General features: G+C 46.2%; 1 protein-coding gene across 4 annotated transcripts in view; it reads left to right on the forward strand.

Annotated features, from left to right (window-relative positions):
• LOC148149184 (uncharacterized protein C1orf21-like) overlaps positions 1–14673 on the forward strand; it is a 194498-nt gene that overhangs the window by 47716 nt on the left and 132109 nt on the right. For all 4 annotated transcript variants that reach the window (XM_087990895.1, XM_087990892.1, XM_087990893.1 and 1 more), the window contains one exon: positions 12011–12186. In XM_087990895.1, coding sequence (XP_087847021.1) covers positions 12093–12186 — 94 coding nt within the window. In that variant the 5' untranslated portion in view covers positions 12011–12092. The remainder of the gene's footprint in view (positions 1–12010; positions 12187–14673) is intronic.

Consider the following 14673-nt stretch of genomic DNA (forward strand, 5'->3'; position numbering starts at 1 on the left):
AAAGTTTGTTGGAGATCCACTCCTCTGCCCATCTCGGCAGCTCGAGTTGATCATGAGAAGAAAGAAATTGGTTCTTTTGCGCACAAAATGGACCCCTATGATGTTGTGTGTCTACATCAGAGCTGTTGTTTAATGTTTCCAAATGTAAGTACTCAGCTGACCTGATGGTCTTGCCTTTCAAAGAGCAGGTCAGCTGGAAGAGCTTCAGTAGATGATGAACAGCGGCTTGGCAAGGTTTATAATATCTTTTCAATAATTACAGGTGTGTGTTTTTGATTTGGGGTGTTCTCTGACTTTGTTTCTGAGTCCATAATGACGTGCCTGCCTGCTGTTATAACCTTCATACAATTTGACTGAGTAGTTTGAGGTCACAGCAAGATCTCTGCCCCACGGACCTGCTGTTCTGAGTTGAGGTCACTGTGAAGTTAGTTGCTAGTGAGCTTTGAACCCTTGCAGGACGAACGATTTTGAGGTGTCGTTGCCGATTATTTTTCATGTGTAAGTGTGTGCATGTTTGCGCATGGATGTGAAGTTCGCACATGAATAAAATTGTCTGTGTACATGAGGAATGTCCACTTATGGTGATGCAACATCAGGTTATTGTCCAACAGGTTTATTTGGAGGTACAAGCTTTCGGAGTACAGCTCCTTCGACAGACAGCGGCATTCTTCGTGCTCGTGCTTCCAAATAAACCTGTTGGACTATAACCTGGTATTGTATGATTTCTAACTTTGTCCACCCCAGTCCAACACTGGCACCTCCACATTACTTAGGCTGAGGTCTTGGAGGACTGGCAATGCAAGAAGACCTCCCAATGTTTCAGTGTGTTTATTTGAGGAGAGAGAGGAAAGGGGTCTTTGTTATTGTCAGTGATGGAAGTGTCCCAGTGCAACCAACAGAACTCTTGCACGCGATCTTGTTACTGCTGTTGGGTTTGCAATTAGGATTCCTTTTTTAGTAATGAACCAGCAAATGATGTTTGTTGATCTGAAGCAACGATTGGTTAGATTTCGTGGAAACGTTTCCAGTGACAGTGGCTGCTGAAAGGGAAAGCTTAAGTCAATTTGAGCAAATCCAAGTTGAGGATGTGATATTTTTGTGCTCTGGTGGGGGCTGTAATTTGGTTCCATGTTTTGTTACCTGTTCCCTGATCCTTCCCCATCCCTTTACGCCATGCTGATTTTTGTCCTTTGCTTTATTCCTGTCAGTCTTCATTCACCTAATATTCTGTGTTAGTCTCTCTGACATTATCGGCTCACACATCACTCTTGCTCTCGCTCCCTCGCTCCCACACACACGCCCTCTCTCACCCCCCCCCTCTCTCACCCCCCCCCCCTCTCTCACCCCCCCCCTCTCTCACCCCCCCCTCTCTCACCCCCCCCCTCTCACCCCCCCCCTCTCACACCCCCCTCTCTCACCCCCCCCTCTCTCACCCCCCCCTCTCTCACCCCCCCCTCTCTCACCCCCCCCTCTCACCCCCCCCTCACCCCCCCCTCTCTCACCCCCCCTCTCTCACCCCCCCCTCTCTCACCCCCCCCTCTCTCACCCCCCCCTCTCTCACCCCCCCCTCTCTCACCCCCCCTCTCTCACCCCCCCCCTCTCTCACCCCCCCTCTCTCACCCCCCTCTCTCATCCCCCCTCTCTCACCCCTCCTCTCTCATCCCCCCCTCTCACCCCCCCCTCTCACCCCCCCCTCTCACCCCCCCCTCTCTCACCCCCCCCTCTCTCACCCCCCCTCTCTCACCCCCCCTCTCTCACCCCCCCTCTCTCACCCCCCCTCTCTCACCCCCCCTCTCTCACCCCCCCCTCTCACCCCCCCCTCTCTCACCCCCCCTCTCTCACCCCCCCTCTCTCACCCCCCCCTCTCACCCCGCCCTCTCTCATCCCGCCCTCTCTCACCCCGCCCTCTCTCACCCCGCCCTCTCTCACCCCGCCCTCTCTCACCCCGCCCTCTCTCACCCCCCCTCTCTCACCCCCCCCTCTCTCACCCCCCCCCTCTCACCCCCCCCCTCTCTCACCCCCCCTCTCTCACCCCCCCTCTCTCACCCCCCCCTCTCTCACCCCCCCCTCTCTCACCCCCCCCTCTCTCACCCCCCCCTCTCTCACCCCCCCCTCTCTCACCCCCCCCTCTCTCACCCCCCCCTCTCTCACCCCCCCCTCTCTCACCCCCCCCTCTCTCACCCCCCCCTCTCTCACCCCCCCCTCTCTCACCCCCCCCCTCTCTCACCCCCCCCTCTCTCACCCCCCCCTCTCTCATCCCCCCCCCCTCTCTCATCCCCCCCCCCCCTCTCTCATCCCCCCCCCCCTCTCTCATCCCCCCCCCCCTCTCTCATCCCCCCCCCCTCTCTCATCCCCCCCCCTCACCCCGCCTCTGAACCCCTCCTCCAGCCCGCCCTACTCACCCGCCCTCCCCTCCCTCTCGACCGCCCTCCCCCCCCCCCCCCTCGCCCGCCCTCCCCCCCCCCCCTCCTCGCCCGCCCTCCTGCCCTCCTCGCCCGCCCTCCCCTCTCACCCGCCCGCACTCCCCTCTCACCCGCCCGCCCTCCCCTCTCTCCCGCCCACCCTCCCCTCTCACCCGCCCGCCCTCCCCTCTCAATGCCCACCCTCCCCTCTCTCTCGCCCGCCCTCCCCTCTCTCTCGCCCGCCCTCCCCCCCCTCGCCTGCCCTTCCCCCTCTCTCCCACACTACTCGCTCTCTCCTGCCCTCCTCTCCCTCTCCCTCTCCCGCCCTCCTCTCCCCCCTCCTCCGCCCTCCTCTCCCCCCTCCTCCGCCCTCCTCTATCCCCGCCCTCTCCTCTCTCTCTCCACCCTCTCCACTCTCTCTCTCGCCCCCCTCCACTCTCTCTCTCGCCCCCCTCCACTCTCTCTCTCGCCCCCCTCCACTCTCTCTCTCGCCCCCCTCCACTCTCTCTCTCGCCCCCCTCCACTCTCTCTCTCGCCCCCCTCCACTCTCTCTCTCGCCCCCCTCCACTCTCTCTCTCGCCCCCCTCCACTCTCTCTCTCGCCCCCCTCCACTCTCTCTCTCGCCCCCCTCCACTCTCTCTCTCGCCCCCCTCCACTCTCTCTCTCGCCCCCCTCCACTCTCTCTCTCGCCCCCCTCCACTCTCTCTCTCGCCCCCCTCCACTCTCTCTCTCGCCCCCCTCCACTCTCTCTCTCGCCCCCCTCCACTCTCTCTCTCGCCCCCCTCCACTCTCTCTCTCGCCCCCCTCCACTCTCTCTCTCGCCCCCCTCCACTCTCTCTCTCGCCCCCCTCCACTCTCTCTCTCGCCCCCCTCCACTCTCTCTCTCGCCCCCCTCCACTCTCTCTCTCGCCCCCCTCCACTCTCTCTCTCGCCCCCCTCCACTCTCTCGCCCCCCTCCACTCTCTCTCTCGCCCCCCTCCACTCACTCTCTCGCCCCCCTCCACTCTCTCTCTCGCCCCCCTCCACTCTCTCTCTCGCCCCCCCTCCACTCTCTCTCTCGCCCCCCCTCCACTCTCTCTCTCGCCCCCCTCCACTCTCTCTCTCGCCCCCCTCCACTCTCTCTCTCGCCCCCCCTCCACTCTCTCTCTCGCCCCCCCTCCACTCTCTCTCTCGCCCCCCTCCACTCTCTCTCTCGCCCCCCTCGCCCCCTCCTTTCTCTCCGCCCCCTCCTCTCTCTCTTCCCCCCCCACTCCTCTCTCTCTCTCCCCCCCACTCCTCCCTCTCTCTCTCTCTCCCCCACTTCTCTCTCTCTCTCTCGCCCGCCCTCCTCTCTCTCGCCCGCCCTCCTCTCTCTCTCTCGCCCGCCCTCCTCTCTCTCTCTCTCGCCCGCCCTCCTCTCTCTCTCTCGCCCGCCCTCCTCTCTCTCTCTCGCCTGCCCTCCTCTCTCTCTCTCTCTCTCTCTCTCTCTTTTCCCCCCCACTCCTCTCTCTCTCTCTCTCCCCCCACTCCTCTCTCTCTCTCTCTCTCTCTCTCTCTCTCTCTCTCTGCCTTCTCTCCCTCCCACACTTCTCCCTCTCTCCCATTCCCTGGCTCTCTCTTTCATCTTCCAAATCTCACTTTGCCCCTCCCCACTGCTGCCTTCTCCCATTTTCCTTACTGACGGATATTACTTTTATATGTACATACGTAATTTGAGAAATGTGATGCATTACCTGAGGAAGAGGTTTTGACTGCATGCAGTAGCTTTAATGAATTTTTCTTGTCGGCGTTTTCATTGTCGAACTTTCAGACCTCTCCCAAGAATTAACAATAGCCTCATGGGTTTAAATACAGGAGGGAAGAAATTGCATTTATGTATCATCTTTCACCACATCAGGACAGCCAGGAAATGACTTTGAAGTATATTCATTGCTGTAGGGTTGGAGAGCACATTTAACATGCACAGAGGTGACAGAAATGGGCTGAACTTTTTTTATTCTTACATCTTCTTGCTGTGGGGTACCAGTTGTCAGGACTCAGATTGCTAATTCACTGAAGAGCTACTGGGAGTTGGCAGCATCTTTACTGCCCTTTACATGGAATGATAGGTTTAGTGATCAGGTAGGGATGTTCTTACTGCAGGTCATTTTCAAAGTTGTTAGTTTTAACTTGTATAGAAGCACTTGATTAAATGCTGGTCTTGCCTGTACACAATGGCCTGCTGCTTTGGTGAAATAGTTAAGGAAAAGTTGCGACGATAACAAACCGCGAACTGATGTTTTAATAAAAAATGCAGCTTAGAGCATGAAAGTGTATTGTGGTGTAGTCAATGCACTGAGGATACATCGGTCATCATGCTCGAGAGAAGGGCAGCACGGTGACTCAGTGGTTAGCAGTGCTGCCACACAGCACTAGAGACCCGGGTTCGATTCCAGCCTCAGGCGACTGTCTGTGCGGAGTTTGCACGTTCTCCCAGTGTCTGCGTGGGTTTCCTCCCGGTGCTCCGGTTTCCTCCCACAATCCAAAGATGTGCAGGTTAGGTGAATTGGCCATAGTGTTAGGTGCATTAGATAGGGGTGAATGAGGGAATGGGTGTGGGTGGGTTGCTCTTAGGAGGGTCAGTGTGGACTTGTTGGGCCGAAGGGCCTGTTTCCACACTGTGGGTAATCTAATCTAATCAGAAGCTCTTTGGTCAATTACCATCAGTTGTTTTGCTTCACTCTGCTGCATGGTACATTGAGATGAAGCACATTTTTTTCAAAGAACTTTGCTGTTGAATGATCAAACCTTGGTAATTTGCTCCTCAATCCTAACAACAATTAAAATTGCTTACTCTAGCCCTGACCAATTCATGCATACACATCTGGTTAGAGTACATGAACAAGAAATGATTGGAGGATATGGGCCACAAACAGGCGGTGGGACTTGTTTAGTTTGGGATCGTGCTCATGATGGACTGGTTGGACGAAAGTCTCTGTTTCCACGCTATGTATGACTGTAGAGATCTCGCTGTACTGAGGTGAAATTGTGTGAATGCTGATGTGGAAATGGAGGCAGTATCCATGGTGACATGACTCCAATGGACATCACTGTAGGTTTTTAACTATAAAGTTGTTTTTTAAAAAAATCATTATTGGGTTCTATAATCTGGTTCATATGTTGTGAATAGCTTGTGGCACACTGACAATTAGAGAGTGGTGATTTTACCACAGGAAGGAACCTACTGAGATTTATTCTTGATCTGTATTTAGGAGTCTGCTCTCAACTGGAGCATCAGATGGTACACTGTCTTGATATCAACTGCAGTGTTAGCAGTACACTTGCCTCCCAAGTCAGTAGGTCATGGGTTCAAGTCTCCTTCCAGAAATGTTAGCACGTTATCCATGCTGACGCGAGGGCAGTAGTGAGGGAATGCTGTGATAGTTGAGTTTCCTGTCTTTCAGATGAGGTGTTAAGCCAGTGACCCTCTGGATGTGAGCGATTGCATCACACTTTTGAGAGAGAGCAGGAATGTTCTCCCCATGTTTACTCATCAACCAAAGTGGCAAGGGGAAAGGACTGGCCATTTACCTCATTCCTGTTGCAGGAGCTATAGGACAAAGCTTCAGAGCTGCCTTTTGCAAACACTTCATTGGCTTTCAAGCACCTTTTGATGTCCTGAGGCTTTACATTAAAGGAAAATAAAATGATTCATGTATAATAACATGAATTGGAACACATTGCCTGGTCATCTCCAAACCTTGGAGTTAAAATAAGAACCATCAAAAAGCTTTTCTATTCCTTTTAGCAGAATCTCAGAATGATTGGCTTACTTCTGGGTGAGTTCCTGAAGAAGGGCTTATGCCCGAAACGTCGATTCTCCTGCTCTTTGGTGCTGCCTGACCTGCTGCGCTTTTCCAGCAACACATTTTCAGCTCTTACTTCTGGGTGATCGTGGCATTCATTTTCTATGCAGGCAACAGTAATCTCTCAGTCTCAATTACAGGTGATTTTGTTGTGATTGCTAGATGTTATCTGACAGTAATCTTCCTTTGAGTGGCAACTTGAAAAATAATGCTAATTGTTGAGGTTTGAGCTGGCCTTAGTGATAGGGAATGAATAGAAACTATTATCCCTGGGGATTGGTTTGTAAGATACCCTGTGGGTAGGTAATCTCCACAGGCCACCCTTTATCCTCTGTTCATGTAGTACATGGCTATAGTGGCCATGTGATGTTTTGCTGCATTTCAAAGTAACCTGCACTTAAGAGTAGGCATGCTGAGTGACTGCTCATAATCCGCAGTCAGATCATGGTTCTCATTCCACTACCCCCACCTTGGCCCTACAAATAATTGTTCTTTCTGGGCTTTACAATTTGCTTTTCAAAACTCAGAACTGAATCTCTCTCAACCAATAGTGGTACTGTCACTGGATTACTAATCCAGAGGGTCTGGCACCTTGGGTCCAAACCCCTCTATTGAAATAGTCAGACCTGAGGAAGAGTCATATCAGTCTTAAAATTTAAACATTTTCTCTCTCCACAGATGGTGCCTGGATTTGTGCAGAATTTTTCATCTTTATCTTGCACAAAATGACATGTCTTCTGTTGCCTCATCAAATAACTCAATCTTGTTAATGCACCCAATACATGCCCCCCTCTCAATCATTAGTCAAAGCATGCCCAACTGAAAATATCCAGTTATGACAAATCTGCATACCTGGGAAAGTAGGATGTCATAATGGACTACCATATTGTTGTTTAGCATCCAGGACCACTATATAAATCCTGTACAAACTTGTGGAGCAACTCTGTCTCTGTAAGATGCAGATGCCTAGGAATGTAGTAGGTTCTTAGTAGATGCAGTTCCTGAAATATAACCTGTTCAAACGTTGTCACAGATTGACTCGATAGCAGTGAATTTACTCAGAGTGCAAAACTGAAAGAAATGGAAATATTTGCACTGGCTCATTGGAGCATATGTTTCAGTGCAGTACATTGAAAGATTAATTTGGAAGTGAAGCTTATGAGTTTTGCTGTTTATCTGTTTCTCAGTCCCATGAACACTCTGGTAGTGCTAAAGTTCATCCGGCAAAAAACTGAATTGTGAGGAAAAAGGGGATCTTTAGAATTATTGCTTAAAAGAAGGAACCAGTGCAGTTTTGTTTTTATGCTAGAATTGTTAGCAGCTTGGCGTGTTGACTTTGTTTTATTCTGTGTACAGAGGTGTTATTTGTTGCTGCTCTGCAAACTTGGCATTAATTAGCTACCTATAGGTTGCTCATGAAACCTTTTCGAAAGAACACAGTGACCTTCTTTAAATGTGCTAGGTGACGATGCATAGTGACTGCTTTTGTTTTAACATTGGTAGGTGGAGAAAATTGCCATTTGTCACATTATAGCTAAGGCTACAAACCACTGGTCAAACACATCGAATACCAAGCACATTCATATGTTTGCAACAATTACATGTTTAATGTCAAAGCTTTTAGCCGATATCTGTGCCATTCCTTGAAACACTTTGTTCTAGTAATAACTGGGTAATTACCACATGGTTCTGTTTTACAAAAAGATTCAACAAGGGACTACGTTCTATCCCTTATCTTTGTAGATTCAGACTGACTATACTGTGGCTGTCATACAACTTGACATTTATTTGAAGCTGTCCTTAACACTGGAGATTAAGAACTATACTTCTCTTAACTACCATTGACAGCCAACCATTTGCAAGTTTGAAATCTGCTTTTACTTGCATGGGTACAGTTGCCAACGAAACTTGGAGTGTGGAAAGACCAAGGTGATGCTGCCAATTGAGTGGAACAACCTGACCAGTTGATTGCATCCAAATACTTTACTGACTGGCATTATCCCAGGATACTGGCAGCAATGAATCCATGTGTTTTGTAGTCTTCCTGAATGAAACCCCTCTCTTTGGTGCTTCGATGTGCTGCCTGGGATGTGAGTTGCAGAAATTTAATGAATGAATGTGAAAGATTCTGCCATATCCATGAAAAACATAGAAATTCAACTGGCTAGGTCAAACAAAGGGAGGAGATGCTCAAATAATTGTCATTGTTTAATTGATCTGATGGCCTAGGGTGGCGCAAGCACTATTATGGGCTTGGAGTTTCAAAAAGCTTTGGTTGACATTTTACATTGATGGTCAAAAGCTAGGTTAAGGAGTCCTGAAGCAAGGATTAATGTATAGCACAGGATAAGTAGCTGAGAAACAAGAAATCAAAGGTTCACAGAAATGAACAGTTCACATTTTAAACTGTAAATGGAAGAGCCTTGGGAAAGGTTAATGAGCAGAGAGATCTGGGAGTTCAGGTCCATTGTACCCTGGAGGTGGCTGCACAGGATGAGGTGGATATAGTGGTCAAGAAGGCATTTCGCATGCTTGCCTTCATCAGACAGGATATTGAGTATAAGAGCTGGCAGGTGATGTTAAAATTGTACAAGACATTGGTTTGGCCTCATTTAGATCACTGTGTACAGTTCTGGTCACCACATTACTAAAAGGATGTGGACACTTTGGAGAGGGTGCAGAGAAGGTTTACGAAGATGTTGCCAGGTATGGAAGGTGCTAGCTATGAAGAGAGGCTGAGTAGGTTAGGATTGTTTTCATTAGAAAAAAGGAGGTTGAGGGGGGACCTGATTGAGGTCTACAAAATCATGAAGGGTATAGACAGGGTAGCTTTTTCCCAGGGTGAGGGATTCAGTAACGGCAGGTCATGCATTCAAGGTGAGAAGTGAAAAGTTTAAGGAATGTATACGTGGCAAGTGCTTTACACAGAGGGTGGTAGGTCTGGAATGCGTTGCCAGCAGAGGTAGTAGAGGCAGGCATGCTAGATTCATTTAAGCTGTGTCTGGACAGGTGAATGAATAGGTGGGGAGCAGAGGGATACAGATGCTTAGGAATTGGGCGATAGGTTTAGATTTGGACTTGGATCGGCTCAGACTTGGAGGGCTGAAGGGCCTGTTCCTGAGCTGTAAATTGTCTTTGTTCTATGAAGCTGCGCTATTTTAGAGGTGGCCATCCTAGTGTCCAGTATTAGAACAGCCACTGTTTGAACAAGTACTGTGGGTGAGGATATTGTAACAGGACCTGATGAAATTGTACACATTCATTGTCCATTCATAAGAAAGTAATAGATAATTAGATTCAGAAGGACTTGGATCTCAGTGTTAAATTAGTAGATACAATGCAATATGAGTGAGCATAAATTAACTAGTGTGGGAGGAACTGAAAGAAAGATCAACTCTGTATTAAATGAAACAGACGATGGTTATTGTGGCTAAATGTATCAGGAAATTATCAGCCCAACTTGACTGCAGTAGGAATGTCCAATTGGGTCATAACAACAAAACAACACAAATGAAAAGTGGTTCTATTGCCAGTTAAGAAGTTGGTCACATGCCATCTACAGTATTCTGTGCCATTTCAGTCACTGAATCACAGCAAGGATATTATTGTCCTTGAGAGGATAGAGAAGCAATTGTACTTTGGCTCATGATAGTATTCTCATTTCCAAACCCAAAGGTCATGGACTCAAGTGTCACTCGAGTACATAATGCAGGCTGACACTTCAGTGAGGTACTGAAGGAGTGTTGCAGTTCAGAGATGACATCCTTCAGGTGAAATGTTAAACAGAGACATTCCCCCACTGCCTTTTTAAGTGTATGTAAAAAAATCAGGGCAGTATTTGAAGAAAAACAGAAGCGTTCTTCTGGCCAGTGATCACCATTCAATGAAAAGTACTAAAAGCCGAATATCTGGTCATTTATCAAGTTGTTTGTTGGAGGTTGCTGTGTGAAAATTGACTGCTTTGTTTCCTACGTGGTAACGGTAAATATACTTTAAAGATAAATGAATTGGCTGTGAAGTGCTTCTGAAATGTTCTCCTCTTATGAATTGCACAATATGAATGCAAGGCTGTTCTTTCAATTCCAGCTGTCAAACATCTTGAGTTAGAAGGAGAGGTTCGTAACGTTAGGTTTGTTCGTTCTGGAAATGACGCAACTTTGTAATGATCTGTTTGAGGTTTTCCAGATTCTGAAGGAGAATGGCTTCAGTCCTGATTGGGCCAAGTATCAGAAGGCACAGCTCAAAGTTTGACCTAGGAGTGGTTCTGGGAAAAGACTTTTCTGCAGTATATCCCAGTTCTGTTCTGTACTGTAACTGTTTATCATCTGGGAGGTTTATAGTCTTGCTGGACACATTCCTTCATCGAAATAGCTCAAATCTGCAAGGGCATGAGATTTACACTTCCAACTTCTGATAGGAAGAGTTCCTGGTGTTGCTACACCATTGAAGTGATGACCCCTTTATAGGAAGGGGAAGAAAATACACTCAATACTTGTTGTGATCAGAAAAGACGATCACAATCCTAATGATGAACAGAAAGCTCTTAATAGCCAAAATGTGTTAATGCGACAATGGAGGAACAAAACCTGAATGCGTCATTTAATTTCATTTTCTTTTAACCTACATCGCAAATCCTGTAAAATTGTAATCCCTGTATTTCCAAGGGCATTGCAATAAGAAATGAACCAGACAGATCTGCTGAATTGAAAATGAGCTGGCAGCAACAATTAATGCAAGACATGTAAGACCAGTTACATTCAATGCATCAATACATGTGTGCATTGAACTGAGGATCATGTGTGCAAGTTAACTGTGATACACCAAGTCTAATTGGCTTAATTTCATTGAAATTCAATCAATTTTAAGCTCTGCTGTAATACTGATGAAGTCAGATTGATAAAAATGTGTTTGCTAGTTGCATTTAAAGTCTTTTTTCCAATTCTCAAAAAAAAGAATGACAAAAGATTATAATGAAACCGTGAAGCCCATTGTATGTTCTTTAATTAAACATGTCAGATGATTGAATACTGCTCTGCTATAGTTCAAATAGATTTTGCCACTTCATTAGTGAATGAGGGTTGTTTACAGATAGTAAAAACTCACAATTGATAGAGGTTGTGTGTAATAAAAATTTATCTAATGATTTTGGAGTTGCCCCTGAAAACAGTACCATTTAGTACATAGCCAGCACATGAGAAATATAGGGAAGCAGCTTTGCATGCATTTTTCTCCACAGTCCACAAATGAAGCTGTGTGTCACCTGACTCGTCACAGGATAACAATAGACTGTGTATATTCAGATGTTTGTAACAAAAGCCACCTGCACTGAAAAAGTTAATGTTGACCAGAAGCCATATATATTCGTCAATTTATTTGTAAATGTATCTGTGCATTCTTGTTACGCTTATGAATTCTTTCATGTTGCCTTTTTGGTTCATAGTTATGTTTTTGTATTTTGTTTTCTCTGCTCATTGTGGAAGGGTATCGCCTCTCAGTAGTGCCTACCACTGTCTACTGTCTTATTTTTCAGTAAAGAACAACATGTCCTGACCATCAGCTAATTTTTAGTGCCCGCCGCTTGACTAATGGACTTCATTAGAGGCCAGGTTCTTTCCTGACCCTCCTGTCTGTTGCTGGAGAATTTGCTACAGTTTGGAGTGCAGATTTTCATGTACAGTGCGAAGAGGTGGGGCAAAGGTTGTGATACCTGCTGTCCTATTTGGGCAAGGTTGAGAACCTGTTTAACATAGAGATTTTAAGACTGTTTAATTCGTTTGTCCACAGGTTGCATCTAACAGGGAGGGAGGAGATTTCATCTTAGAGATGATCTGTGGGCAGTGCACGTTGAAGCCATTTGCGTAGAACTATGGGCTGTGCCTCAGCCAAGCATGTCTCTACTGTTCAAAACGAGGAGGAAGCGCAGAAGGGAAAGAACTTCCAAAATGGCGATGTCTTTGGGGGTATGTACCAAGGGTGGCTTGAGGAACATTATAATGGCTGCCTTGACTGTGTTAACCACTGGCTGCGTTGGACTAAAATAACACTGTGTTTACAAGAACAGAACTGAACTGAGCTAAAATACTTGTTGGAAATTTAGCACAGACATTTAGAACTGGAGATGTGTTTTATTTGAATATATAATTGATCTTGTCAGTATTGAAAGCTTTTTCCACCCTTTACAGCTGCTATTGTGCTGTGCTGTAGCCTAATTCTGAGGCTGCAAATCATTAAATAACCTGTTTTAACAAGATATGCGTAGTGTAATATTATAAGGATGCTTTTATGTGTCTCTGCTAAGAGGCAGCAGCCAACTGTTTATATGTTACAATAAGGACTGCTGTGTGATATGATATGATATGAAGTTTTTTTTCCATCTGTGCAGGCCTTTCCTTTCAAATATTTTGCAGCAAAGCATAAATATTTATGCTTTCCTGCTGGCAGTAAATTTTAAATGTCCGTATCTCTCTTTCAGTCAGCTGGCAAAATGCTGCTTTTGCCCTTTGCTTTAAGTGCACAGTTCCTTATGACCTCCTGCCAGGTTGAGGCGGTGTGATAACTGTGACGATTAACCGTTGACAAATGATGTGGCTGCTGTTGAAAATATGCACCAGACACGACTGTTATTATTGAAGAGCGTTTAACTGCAGATTTTGAGAGAATCAGATAGTTATTGCAGTTCTGATATTTTTTAAAAAAAGAAATAAATATTTCTTCAGTCATTGGACTGTTTATCTATTGAACAATGGCAAGTGTATGTTACTTGGCTTGAATATGGGAAGAAAAATGTGTGCTTTATTTCCGAATGTTGATTGCTATTTGTTGATAATTAACAGAAAACTGTTATATAGAATAGTATCAGTGGTGTCAAAATTCCATAATCTCTCTAAGTGGATAACTGCTAGTTGGTGGCTGATCAACTTTGTGCTTAGAGAATTTTGGCATTGTGTTGTGGATAGTGTATTTTAACCAAAACTCATTCCCATGAAAAGGACATCTCCATTTTTTTTGGCTGTAAAACCTCTGGCAGAAGTGGTTCTGACAATGGAAAATGTAAAGATGTCCATGCAGTTTTGATATCTGTGAATATTACATTTCTTTGCTAAACGATCTTCATTCATGTTGGAGAGGGTACGGATTATTGTCTGATGCACTGAATATCACTTTAAAGATATTTAGTTTCATACATTTCTTTACTGCAATACAGGTGAATCCCTTAAAACGCTGAGAACTTACTTTGTCCTGCCAAGGTACAAGATCCTTTATCTGAAATGCTCGGGACCAGCTATTTTTCGGAATTCAGAATTTTTCAGTTTTCAGAATGTGACAGTTTAATGGTGAAGTTTTTAAACATCTTACCAGAGAAGCAGACTTCTAACTTAGAGCTTGCTTGGCCACACCACCCCAGGTCACATCTGAGTGACACAGGTTGAGTGGGTGTCGACTTGGGGGCGTTCACAGAGAAACCCCCAGGCCTGTCGGTGCTTGGCCGCGCCTCCAATGTCGCATCTGAGTGACACACATAGAGTGGGTGTCGACTTGGGTTAACTGTTTACTCACCAAACAACCTTGTTCATGAGAAAAAAACTTCACAAAACAACCTTCGGATTTTGGAGCTTTTCAGTTTTTGGATGTTCGGATAAAGCATCTTGTACCTGTAATTAGTAAGATCAAGGTGCAGTGCTAGGTGGCAAAGTTGGTTGGAGCTCAGGAAATCATCAGTTTAATTTAATAAACTCAGTATATGTAGAAGGTACCTTTTTGTACTCTTACATCTTCGATTTGTTTGCTGCCAGCCAACCAGCAATTCATGTAAAATGTCTTCAAGAGGCCTTATGAGCCAGTATCAAATCCCAAATAAGAGAACAACAACACAGATGCAAATACATATGTTTAAATATATTTTGAAAGATGTGGAAACTTCTTATGTAAGGCACTGAATTGCGTTGTGTTTTACCTATTATGTTGAATTAAACTGAAGCCTATAATTGAAGCCTGTAACAGAATTGGATGGTCGTTCATCCTTAGTTATATCTCACTGATTCTAAGGGGGCCAGTGTCGCATGTAGTTGGCTGCATTGTAAATGGAAAGGAATGGCTATTTGAATTATCTAATCCAAATGTGCCATTATTTAAGGCTGGGATAGATAGTCTTTTAGTGTCTTGGGTAATTGAGGGATGCATGATAATGGTGGAAAATTGGAGTTAATCCATAAGATGCTGGTGGTGAATTATGAGGAAAGATTGGGGAAACTAGGCCAGTTCTCTGTAGAGTTTTAACAAATGAAAGGTGATCGCATTGAAACTTGCAAAATTCTGACAGGAGTGACAGAGGTGATGTTTCCCCTATTGGTGAGTCATGAACCAGGAGTCATATTCTCAGAATAAGTGTTAGTTAAATTGAAACTGAGGTGGTGACGAATTTCTTCACTTAGAGGATGGTGAACTTC

This window comes from Chiloscyllium plagiosum, unplaced genomic scaffold, assembly GCF_037043375.1.
Source record: "Chiloscyllium plagiosum isolate Xiang-an unplaced genomic scaffold, Cpla_swu_hap1 HiC_scaffold_9, whole genome shotgun sequence".
Lineage (NCBI taxonomy): Eukaryota > Metazoa > Chordata > Chondrichthyes > Orectolobiformes > Hemiscylliidae > Chiloscyllium > Chiloscyllium plagiosum.